The sequence below is a fragment of the Bombyx mori genome, chromosome 17, assembly GCF_030269925.1.
Source record: "Bombyx mori chromosome 17, ASM3026992v2".
Lineage (NCBI taxonomy): Eukaryota > Metazoa > Arthropoda > Insecta > Lepidoptera > Bombycidae > Bombyx > Bombyx mori.
In genome coordinates this window covers 6,811,633-6,823,677 of record NC_085123.1, presented here as the reverse complement: position 1 = coordinate 6,823,677, position 12,045 = coordinate 6,811,633, and the positions used below count along the sequence as shown (strand labels likewise).

Sequence of the window (12,045 nt, the reverse complement as noted above, 5' to 3'; positions counted from 1 at the left end):
ATCACTGACAACTCAAGATTTAGATTCATTTCGTTCATTAAAAAAGCTAAAAAATAGCTTATTTTTAAGATAAACGCTTAATTATAAATAATTGGGGTAAATTATGTATAACAAAAAAGCAATCATATTTCGTGGTGTCAAAGTTTAAGACGGAGTATTATTGTTTGTTCGATAAGATAATAATATCACAGAATATAATATTATGTATTTATAATAATGCGGTTCTGATGTCCACTTATATAAAACGCTATTTTCGGGCTCACCTAACGGATGAACATCAATTGAACCGTTAACTACTCTTCCAATCTATTTCAGTAAATAGCCACAGTCCGTAGAAAAAACAGTGAAACAAAACGAGTTTTACTTAGAAAAACTCTTGATTTATTTAAAACGCCAATTTACGATATACAAAGGTCAACTAAGTTACGAACATTACAATGATCAATGTTATAATATAATTGGATTGAAGCCAATGCAGTTTCATTCAAGAGGCCGTATTGTTATGTCCTTGACCCTACACCACCATTATGTTGTACTTATTCAATTCAAATTTAATACTATATAAGAAACTACATACTTACCATTTTCTATCTCAACACATGTGCGTGTGTGTGTTTTTTAAGCATGTTTATTGTTGCTTATGCAATTGATACTTTGAATTCAGCTGGAATGTTTATGTCAAATCAATTTACGGAATATAACGTGTCGGTATTATTGTTAGTTGCTCTACTGAGAAATTAAATAAATAAAATAAAATATATAACAAGTATTTGTTTCAAAACTGATGATTAGCATTCGAGGAAATTTTATGAAAAACTAACATATAAGCCCTTATTAACATTTAAATAAATAAGAACCTATAACAATTTAATAAATAATAAAATTTGCTTATATTTTATATTCTTAGCCTTCGATTCAATTTTTATGTATCTTAAGGATAATAAAAAATTAGAATTCGTTTTATGAAATTCGTATGTTATTGTTTTACCTAATTATACTTTTTATGTTACCTTTTTTTTTATTGCTTAGATGTGTGGATGAGCTCCCAGCCCACCTGGTGTTAAGTAGTTACTAGAGCCCATAGGCATCTACAACGTAAATGCGCCACACACCTTGAGATATAAGTTCTAAGGTCTCAGTATAGTTACAACGGCTGCTCCACCCTTCAAACCGAAACGCATTACTGCTTCACATCAGAAAAAGGCGGGGCGGTGGTACCTACCCGTGCGGATTCACAATAGGTCCTACCACCAGTATAAAAAATTACCTATATTAAAATTTCGGTAGATTTCTTTTGTACCTTTTAACTCGTACTACCTTTATTTCGCATTCAAAAACAACCACAACTGTCACGTAATCTTCATTAAAAATTTAATTTAAAGTTATCTTCACGGCTGCGACACTGATCGTAATCGCCACGAACTTCATTCATTGTGTTCGGTTAAGTTCCTAATCGTATTTTTTGTATACGTTTTAACCGAGATTAGTCCATTCTATAAAATATACCGTACAGCCCCTCGCTGGTCAAGTCGTTAAAGACCTTAACTTTTATACAACAAAGTCTGAATTCGGTTGCGTTCGGATTGTCTTTGTGTATTATACATATAAGGTATTGATCGTCATGTGCACATGTTTTCGGCATCTCTAAAAGAACAGTAAAAACTTAAGGGTCGTTGAATATAGAAGGTATGTTTCTGTTTATTTATAAAGAAATAACAACTGATTCCAATGAAGCTAACACGTGGTCTAATCGTTCTGAACCGCCTACACTGCTTTATATCTTTGTATAGTGTTTGGAGATGTCTGTTAATGCCCAATCCATAACCTGCCTGTAATGTTAACTTGAACTATTTCGATACATTATTGGACCATGCAGGGTGTAAATTGACTGTTTCCTTAGCCAACATAGACTAAAGCAATCAGAATACAACATTAATTTACGAAAATACATTAAACAGTGAACTTTGTTTACTATACCTTATTAAGTAAATCTTAAAGTCGACCGGATATATGTTACGTAACAATGGTATTAAAAAAAAGTGTGTGTGTCCGCTCCGACGCACGACTGGAGTTTACTGGATATAAAAAATTAAACGAAACAATACGAGAAATAGTTCTATATTACGACAACACGATACACTACAGATTATTAACAAATTAACGAGACACAAAACAAACGACTAACAAATATATGAAAATACAATAATGAGAGAAACGCGCGATCAGTACGAGGCTTTGTGGCGGACTGCCGGCGCAGCAGCCCGGCGTCACCTGCGATAACGCGGCCGCGCGTTGGCTCCTGATTGGCGCGCGCACGCATCACGCAATCAGGAGCCAATCAGGCGCATAACGCATTTCGTGTGACATGCTAGTACGATTTTGGTCCCCATAATTTTCATACCCCGGGCCTATATATGTAAATCGATTCTTAAGGAGTAAACTCCAATAAAAAAATAGTTGATTGCGTACTCCATAACATGCATTTTGTATATAGGCATTTTAAGAATTTAGTAGAATGGTGATATCATGTGGAATTGAACAAAACCGTATAAAATAATAAAAGGAAAAAGTCTGATAGCGATCATCTCCCCAATAGCTCTATTATGAACCAATAGTTTAAAATCTTGGTCTTCAAAATTGGCTATTCGTGATTTTAATGATTTCGGAATTTTTTATTTTCCTTTCTGAAAAGATTCATCTTTTCTATGCCAAGAGATACCGAAATTATTCACATCAGTGAGTCAGCATATCTAAGCCCCAACGCTTAATAGACTATAACTATACTTGAGAGCTTAGAACTTATGTCTCACTGTGGGTGGCGCATTTATGTTGTAGATATCTATGGGCTCCAGCAACCACTTAACACCAAATGGGCTGTGAACTCATCCACCCATATAAAGCAATAAAAAATAAAATACTTCATGATTATGTATTTAGTTACTCTTACCTAGTACCGGCGACTGGTTGCCAAACTGCATCAATGGGTATGTTCGCTGGCGGTAGTGGCTCGCCGCCCTCTGACCCCGTTTCCGTTCGACCTTGCCAGGTCTGAAAATGGAAACAACAAGTTATATATATTTCTTAATCAATATAAAACACTCTTCTTTTTTTTCCTACCTAAGCTGACAGCCTTGAGAGGCTATTTCAGCGTAACCTAAACTAGTAGGTGAGCTCACGGGGCTCAAACCTGACGACGATGCTAACACGAACCCTAGCAAGAGCCGTGCTTCGCAGAATCTGCCACTGGATCAGAAACGCGACTCACTGAGAAGATCCGGCGAGAAACTCAGTGGGCTGTGTCTGTGGGTTAATTTACTCGTCGAGTCCTTCGTCGCAAGCGACGGGTTCGACGAGAACGATGACCGGTACACTCTTCAATGTAATCATTTTAGGACTAAATTAAATTGGCCGAAAATGAAACTTGCAATTCAAAAATAAATGTTGCCAGGGGTAGTAACAAATAACATGTGTTTATATCGGAAAACACACAGACTTTATGAAAAAATGCTCTTTTTTCCATATCCATGCTGATAGTCATGAGAGGCTATATCAGCGTTACACTAGTGTGTACTAGGTGAGCTCTCGGCGCTCATACCGAAGGTGTTACTAAGACTGGCCCTAGCAAGAGCAATGCTTCGCAGAATCTACCACCGGATCGAAAACGCGACCCACGGAGAAGATCCGGCGAGAAACTCAAACTAGGTGAGCTGTGTCTATGGGGTGCCCTCCAAAAAGCCATAAAGTAAGATGGTGCAATTGTGTCCCAAAAATAAGGGCTTATTTTAAGTATTTCGTAATGTCGGATATGGTAACACGAAATGAAGCTGTAGCAGTATTTTTAATTATTTACACGACTCTCTTAATCAAAGAAAATACTAAATATTAAGGTTATAAAATAAATGATTCGCGATCTACATCTTTATAATACATAAATGTCAAAATTAATAGGAGCAATGTGTCTCAATTCTTAAGGAATATCTTCTTTTTTTTCATTTTTTATTGCCCTTGTAGGCAGACGAGCATACGGCCCACCTGATGGTGAGTGGTTACCGTCGCCCATGGACTTCACCAATGCCAGGGGCAGAGCCAAGCTGCTGCCTACCGTTTAATAATCTCCACAAGCCTCGTTTGAAGAAGGACATGTCATAGCGCTCGGGAAACACCGTGGAGGGGAGCTATTAAACTACGTATGTACATACGTGTTGGTGTTACCCATATAAGTTTCTCATCTAACAATTTACTAATAGGTACTAATAGGTACTATCATATAAAACTGAAAAACATGGAACATCTAAATGTAGGTATATTATTACATTGTGTAACAAATAAATATGGAAACGAAGTACAAACAAAATATTCGTGTATGTTGTGTAACTTTTGTAGACGTTCAGATATTATGTTCCCACCGTAAATAATGATTCATATCACGTATTCATTGACAAATCGAAACAGTAACAGCGACTTCGACCATTAAAAACGAACAAAACACGCACATGTTTATTGGTGTGAAATGGCTTGGCTGGTTATTTAGCTTTGGAGTTATCGTCCAGCTTCTCTTTGACGCTAAGCAATTACGTTTCGATTTAAAAGTTAATCTTATACTTTAATAATTGTTTTGGGCTTCGTATCCACTTTTTTGGCACGAAGTTCCTTATGGGATGCGGAGGGGTACCATAACCGAGAAAAAACGTCCGTAACATAAGATGTTATCTTCACGCTTCGGTAGTAATAGCAGACGGTAGTTCATCAATAGATAAGTAAGTAAAATAGTAAATACTATATGTAACTCGTCGGGTTCTCGTGAGCCCTTACGAGACATGTTTCGGGCCTCGGGGCAACCTTCTGTCCTTTTTTTATGATTGAAAGATTGGATATTTTTACTTGTAGGTTAGTAACGTTCATAAAAATGTTCAAGAGCATCCTCCACGTTAATAATAGGTTAAGTAATGTAATTGTTTAATTGTATATTGTGAATAAAATTATTTTATTACATTATAAGTTAGATTAGTTTTCGTTATTGTGTTGTTTTGTCGTATAGTTGTAAGGAACATTATGTACAAATTCAGCACTTTGTCTTGTTTAGTCGTGCGCACATAGCTTATGTTGCAAGCCAGATTTTGTTTCTTTTTACATGTGTTTTTTATGAATCTTTTTAGCTTGTGATGTGTATTGTGTGCCCGGAGGCCTTTATAGTTTCACCAGGGCAGGTGGGCGACCAGGGGCTCAGCCAGGAGGGGTCCTCTCTATCCGGGCTGTGGATTCTCTACGTCGGCTTTTTACATATATATTGGCATTTCTGTGATGACAGGACACGGGTGCCATAGAACACACATGTTGACTGATCTTCTGTTTTCTTTGCTGCTCTTTGCTTTAGCTCTTCCTTGTGTGCAAGTCAATGCTTCCCTCCTTTTTTTGAAGTGAAACTTCTTTAGAATCGTTGTGATGTGATTTCAAACTCGATGACACGAAAAAATGAAAGGTGAAGTTAAAATATCAATTCACAGAGGGCGCTACCTCATACTATAAAAGATGATTTACAATTATTTCTATTTAGTTTGTTATCAACAGATGTCACTGCACGTAAATTCAACAATTCCTGAATCGCGTTGACCCTTGCGATTATTCTTATTTTTTATAAGTTTCACTTCTACCGTGCGTGACTTGCATCCACACATATTTTAATTTTCTTACTACTGTGTAACCCGAAGACATTGTAATAATATAATACAGAAACAACATCACCATTGTACTGAGCTCAGCATAAATACTTATCGTTAACAAGCTAGCGTTTTATAAATTCTCAATTTAAAATGAATACTAACCTAAGACAAGATAAGCTCGTTGTTTCGTGTATATACATTTATACAATTGTTGAGGTTGTTTTTAATAAAAGGAGACCAGTAGTGTTCTTAGACAATTGTATTCACGGAAAGGGAAGAAGGGAGCCATGACAGACATACTGAAACAAGTAACCATAGATTAATATAAATCAGTATTATAAAATTACATACAACCATAGATTACAACAACAATAAACATACATATTTGTTTTTTTTTTTTCGGTATCAACCAACTGTACCTGTCTGTCGTTGTCAGGTATCGTATAACCAGTGAGCTTATGTACATTAGAAATAGAAACTAGTTTAAATATATTTTTTATATACTGTTTAAGTTGCGGTGCCCTAAAACATAAATACTGGTGGTTGGATTTCAAGTCGTGTAAGGAAGTGCCTAGTATTTTTCGTAGGAAAGATATAGTATCAAGCACTTGTCCACAGACGACTTCCACGTCGGAGGAATAATGTCAGTATTCAGAATCGGTCGTTCAAATTTTAAAATAGCGTAATTACTGGTGATAGGACGCATAGGACCAAGGTACCGCTACCATGCCTACTTCTACCGCGAATCATTTATTCTTTCTGGCTGGGATTGGACCAAACTGGACCAAGGTCGTCACGACCCTCAGTAATGAGGAAACGACAAAGAAGAAGGCTGGGATTGTGCAATAACCGATATACATACATGTCTCGAAGTGTGTAGAAATTTCACGTTTCTATGGAACCCTGCAACCATAAGGGTGGCACAATTTTTTTTATATATTTCCAATTCGTTTATATTTATTTTAATACGTTAGAAGCATTTACAATTTACTATCATTAGTTACTATCATGATTATCCGATTTTATATAGCACTAATGTTTTATCAGTATTATTTCTTTGAAACTTCGCGGTAAGGTATATCATTTTGACTTTTTTTTTTATTGCTTAGCTGTGTGGACGAGCTCACAGCCCACCTGATGTTAAGTGGTTACTGGAGCCCATAGACATCTACAACGTTAATGCGCCACACACCTTGAGATATAAGTTCTAAGGTCTCAAGTATAGTTACAAAGGCTGCCCCACCCTTTAAACCGAAGCGCATAACTACTTCACGGCAGAAATAGGCAGGGTGGTGGTATCTACCCGCGCGGACTCACAAGGGGTCCTACCACCAGTAATTACGCAAGTTATAATTTTGCGGGTTTCATTTTTATTACACGATGTTATTCCTTCACCGTGGAAGTCAATCGTGAACATTTGTTGAGTACGTATTTCATTAGAAAAATTGGTACCCGCCTGCGGGATTCGAACACCGGTGCATCGCTTCAACACGAATGCACCGGACGTCTTATCCGTTAGGCCACGACTACTTCAAACGTGTACAAGTACACGTGTACGTGATTAAAACGTGTACATTCAAATCAAGTTACAAAGTACACAGGGGCACTCTGTTCGGTGACACGATAAACGAATCATTGCTCTCTAGTGTGTCGACCCACTTAAAACATTTCTATATATCCTACATAGATCGCCTACATAGATTGTGATCCCGAACTCATTGTCACCAAACATTTAACTAACTAATAACAATATTAAAGGGTTTTTTTTAAAGGGATTTTATGACCTGGTAACTGAGACCTTTAAGTCATGTCTTATTTTAATTTATATTCATATTTTTATGAAAAAGGATATTATGGAGTGAATTGAAATGAAGATGATTAATTTGAAACATAAATCAACTGGGATCAAATGAAATGAAATGAAATATAATCTCAGTAAAATGGTGGTCATTTACTAAGATTTTTTTAGTGGACTTTTTGGAGGATCCCGTGAAGTTACGTCCAGCTGCTTAGTTTCATTTTCCCACATTTGTGCACTTTTACAGATATTAAACAGTTAATAAACCACCATTATTACACATTTAAACCCGAAGAAACACTAAATAGACAAAATAAAACAAATTACACAATTTCACTCCTCGCGTTCCCGCTAAAAAGTCCCCATATTAAAGGGTTAAATGTAAATGTCACTTAGGGTAAATTTGAAGAAACAGATAATCAATAAAACTTCTCTAGCAATCCATTGATTTGTAACTGAATACAATCTTCAAATTTGTGGGTAATTTCATAAAATAAAGACGTTTTGGTAACTACAAATAGCTGTTTAGATTATCACCCATGATTACATTTAGGCATATTAAAAAAAATAAGTAATGTCACACAATAAATTAGTCTTATTGGTCTTACGTCCTCTGCCTGTATAATACAGAGATAAATAACCTTAATGATTGTAAAAATAAGTTGAGAATCAATATCCATGGACAATTTTCACGAGCTTATTTTGTTTCAAGCTAATTGTAAAAACGCGTATCGGATAAAAAAAAAAAGGATAAAATGCAAACGTATCGTAAGTGGAATGTACCGTAAATGTAAAGTGAAAATATAATAATGTTAGCGGACTTTATTTAATTTAATATTAGAATAATGCTTGGGTGTTAGGTAATGCAGCTACTGTAGCAATCAAACATAACTCATTCACTTCAGTTTATCATTATCAAAGTTGAACTGAAAACTTCAAATAATTCCAGTGGTTGTAAATTATACTTTCATCGCGTTTACTAATAAACAATTCTAAAATTAGTGTTAAAACATTATAAAAATTAATATGTACTGTACTACTGCTTACTTAAAACATGTTGTCGAATGAAGTCGTAAGGGATAAAACGTCCGGTGCATTCGTTGTTTTTTTTTTTTCGTACCTTTGCTGATAGCCTTAAGAGGCAATTTCAGCTTCTCCTTGACGTGTAAGTGAGCTCACGGGGCTCAAATCGGGAGTGTTGTTAACACTTGCCCTAGTAAGAGCAGTGCTTCGCAGAATCTACCACCGCATCGGAAACGCGACCCACTGAGAAGATTCGGCGAGAAACTCAGTGGGCCGCATTCGTGTCGCAACGGTGTTCGAATCCCGCAGGCGGGTACCGATTTTTACGTAAGTACATAACAAATGTTCACGATTGACTTCCACGGTGAAGGAATAACATCGTGTAGTAAAAATCAAAGCCGCAGAATGATAACTTGCGTAATTACTAGTGGTGGGACCTTTTGTGAGCCCGCACGGGTAGGTACCACCATTCTGGCTATTTCTGCCGTGAAGCTGTAGGTTGTTTCGGTTTGAAGGGTGGGACAGCCGTTGTTAATATACCTTAAAACTCATATTCAAGGTGGGTGATGGCAGTTACATTGTAGATGTCTATGGGCTCCGGTAACCACTTAGCACCAGGTGGACTGTGAGCTCGTCTGTCCATCTATGGAATAAAAAAAATGCTTATTGTTCGATGAAGCAACGAAATTATTATAATTAATATGATAAATGTTTGACTTGCTGACGTTTTCAAATGACCTTTAACAAAATGACATCACCGAAAACAAATGTGTATATTATTATACTCGATGACTTTGTTTTGTGGTATTATATTAAAATGAATTAACAAAAAAATCGAAATGCCCTCACACACGGTCTTTTGGCCTCAAACTAGAATTCACTGTACTATGGAAATCAGAGACTGATACGCATGACTTTCAATATATGTATATATATACATATTATGCACCCAGGCAAAAAACAAACAAACCTTTTCGGCACTCGAATGTGCCCGATGTGAATATACAGGGTTACAGGTTAAGTCGACCTATTCCCGTTAAGAGCGTGTAGCTTACATCGTTTCTGACTGATTTGACTATGAAACACCCTACCCTAAATCTAACCGATCTGGAGATATTTCAATTTAATTGTTTTTTATAAAAAATACCCGATTTTCGGCTATCAGCTTAGATATTTTGAAATGCGTAAGTCTTATTATTATTATTACATGATTTTTACTTGTAAGATAAGATGCTGTATGACCCCAATAACCAATATTGTACGTAAAATGAATAAACAAGCCGTTTTAGACGATTAAAACTTATAAAAACGAATAAAAAAATTAGAAAGATTATTTTTCTTTCAAGGATATCTTAAAAATATATTATGGCGCCTATTTGGCAGATGTGCTTAACAATATCTACGTTTCATCAGCTATCCAACGAGGTATAGCAATCTAGGGTTTAAATAAAACATCATAGAAAATATTTAGTTGCGAGCCTCCAGGTAGTAGTTCTAACAGTCCCTCGCGAATTGTCCTTCAATGTTAATGCAGTGCGTGCGAGCGAGACAGCCTGAATGTGTGGATGGGCATTATTTCCAATCATTTGATTGGGCCTTACTTTCTCCCTGACAATTTAAATGAGGTATACTATGAACATTTCCTGCGAGGAGACCTAAATGACCTATTAGATGATTTAACACTCAATCTGATTCAAGACGTGGTTTCAGCATGATGGCTGCCTTGCGCATTTCAGGAGAAGTGCCAGAGAATAGCTAGACACAAATTATCCAAACAAATGAATTGAACGAGGTGGGCCTATACCCTGGCCAGTCATAAGTCCGGACCTAACCCCCATGGATTTTTATGTGTAGGACACATGAAGAGTCTCGTGTACAGTGAGCCCAACCCAATTTCATCAATTGAAGTCTTGAGAGACAGGATTATCAATGCGGCGAATGAAATGAGAAGGAAATTAATTACTGGTGTAATAAAACTGGACTTCGTAAAATAATGCGAACATGTGTGCAAACAGTCACGGACATGTTGGGCGTGAAATTTAGACCTTAGGATGTTTTGTTGGAACTTGAAAGTTTAATAAATGTAGTATCTTGTACATACTTGTTTTATTTATCCTCCCCTGTAGCCTATAAAACTAAGTGTTTTCGACAAATTTTAGGTAAAACCTTAGATTGCTATACCTCGTTGGATAGCTGATGAAACGTAGATATTGTTAAGCATATCTGCCAAACAGGCGCCATAATATTTTTTTAAGATATCCTTGAAAGAACAATAATCTTTCTAATTTTTTATTCGTTTTTATAAGTTTTAATCGTCTAAAACGACTTGTTTATTCATTTTACGTACAATATTGGTTATTGGGGTCATACAGCATCTTATTTTACAAGTAAAAATCATGTAATAATAATAATAAGACTTGTGCATTTCAAAATATCTAAGCTGATAGCCGAAAATCGGGTATTTTTTATAAAAAACAATTAAATTGAAATATCTCCAGATCGGTTAGATTTAGGGTAGGGTGTTTCATAGTCAAATCAGTCAGAAACGATGTAAACTACACGCTCTTAACGGGAATAGGTCGACTTAACCTGTAACCCTGTATATTTTACGAATGAACATGATTAAGACATATTTATCGGTTAAAAATATCAGAACATTATTTTATAAGTCAAATGTCATTTATATTGATTATTTACTCAGGTGATTCATATTATTCGTAAAACGAAGTGACTGACTTAACTATTTGAATAATAATTGATTTCACTTAGTATATTACATTTCGAGATGAAAACGAAAATATTATTATATAAAAAGACAAAATTATTCCAGAAAGAACATGGATCCATACAAATAGTCTGAATTCTTGATGCCCATTGTCCACAGTCCCCTTTTTTTATTTTATTGCATAGATAGGGTGGACGAGCTCATAGCTCCACACAGCCCACCTGGTGTAAAGTGGTTACTGGAGCCCATAGACATCTACAACGTAAATGCCCCACCCACCTTGACAAATAAGTTGTAAGATCTCAGTGCAGTTACAACGGCTGCCCCACCCTTCAAATCGGAACGCATTACTGCTTCACGGCAGAAATATTCAAGGACTCACACCCTTGCGGACTCACATGAGGTCCTACCACCAGTAATATAAGTAATAATAGCGACCTCCCGCAAATCACTTCACGCACTCACACGCAAACAGAGCCCTGTGTGCTTAGTGCGAGTTTTTTAACATTCTCGATAGTGTAAAAGTTAGCTATTTGTACGGAATGGGATTGTTTGCCTACGTTTGGCGCTAGGAGCGTTGTTCCAACCGCATACAAAATTGGGTTAACTTTTACGCTATCGAGAACGTTATAAAACTCGCACTAAGCACACTGTTCATACTATAGTAATTTGCATGTATAACTTGTTAACAAAACTACATTATTCGCCGATGGAATCCTTTCAAGTCTGTTGTACAATTAATCTAACGGCAGCAGCTGTATTACGTAAGAACCTACAGCATTAACTAGGTACCTACCTACAATAATAAATAAAATGATTATCATTAATTTTACTTTTTA

The 12,045-nt window shown here is 36.2% G+C and overlaps 1 protein-coding gene across 1 annotated transcript in view; it reads right to left on the bottom strand.

Annotated features, from left to right (window-relative positions):
- The window catches only part of LOC101746842 (uncharacterized), a 78,329-nt gene that overhangs the window by 58,257 nt on the left and 8,027 nt on the right, over positions 1-12,045 (bottom strand). Inside the window, exon 2 of the mRNA XM_004925816.5 lies at positions 2,948-3,048. Coding sequence (XP_004925873.2) covers positions 2,948-3,048 — 101 coding nt within the window. The remainder of the gene's footprint in view (positions 1-2,947; positions 3,049-12,045) is intronic.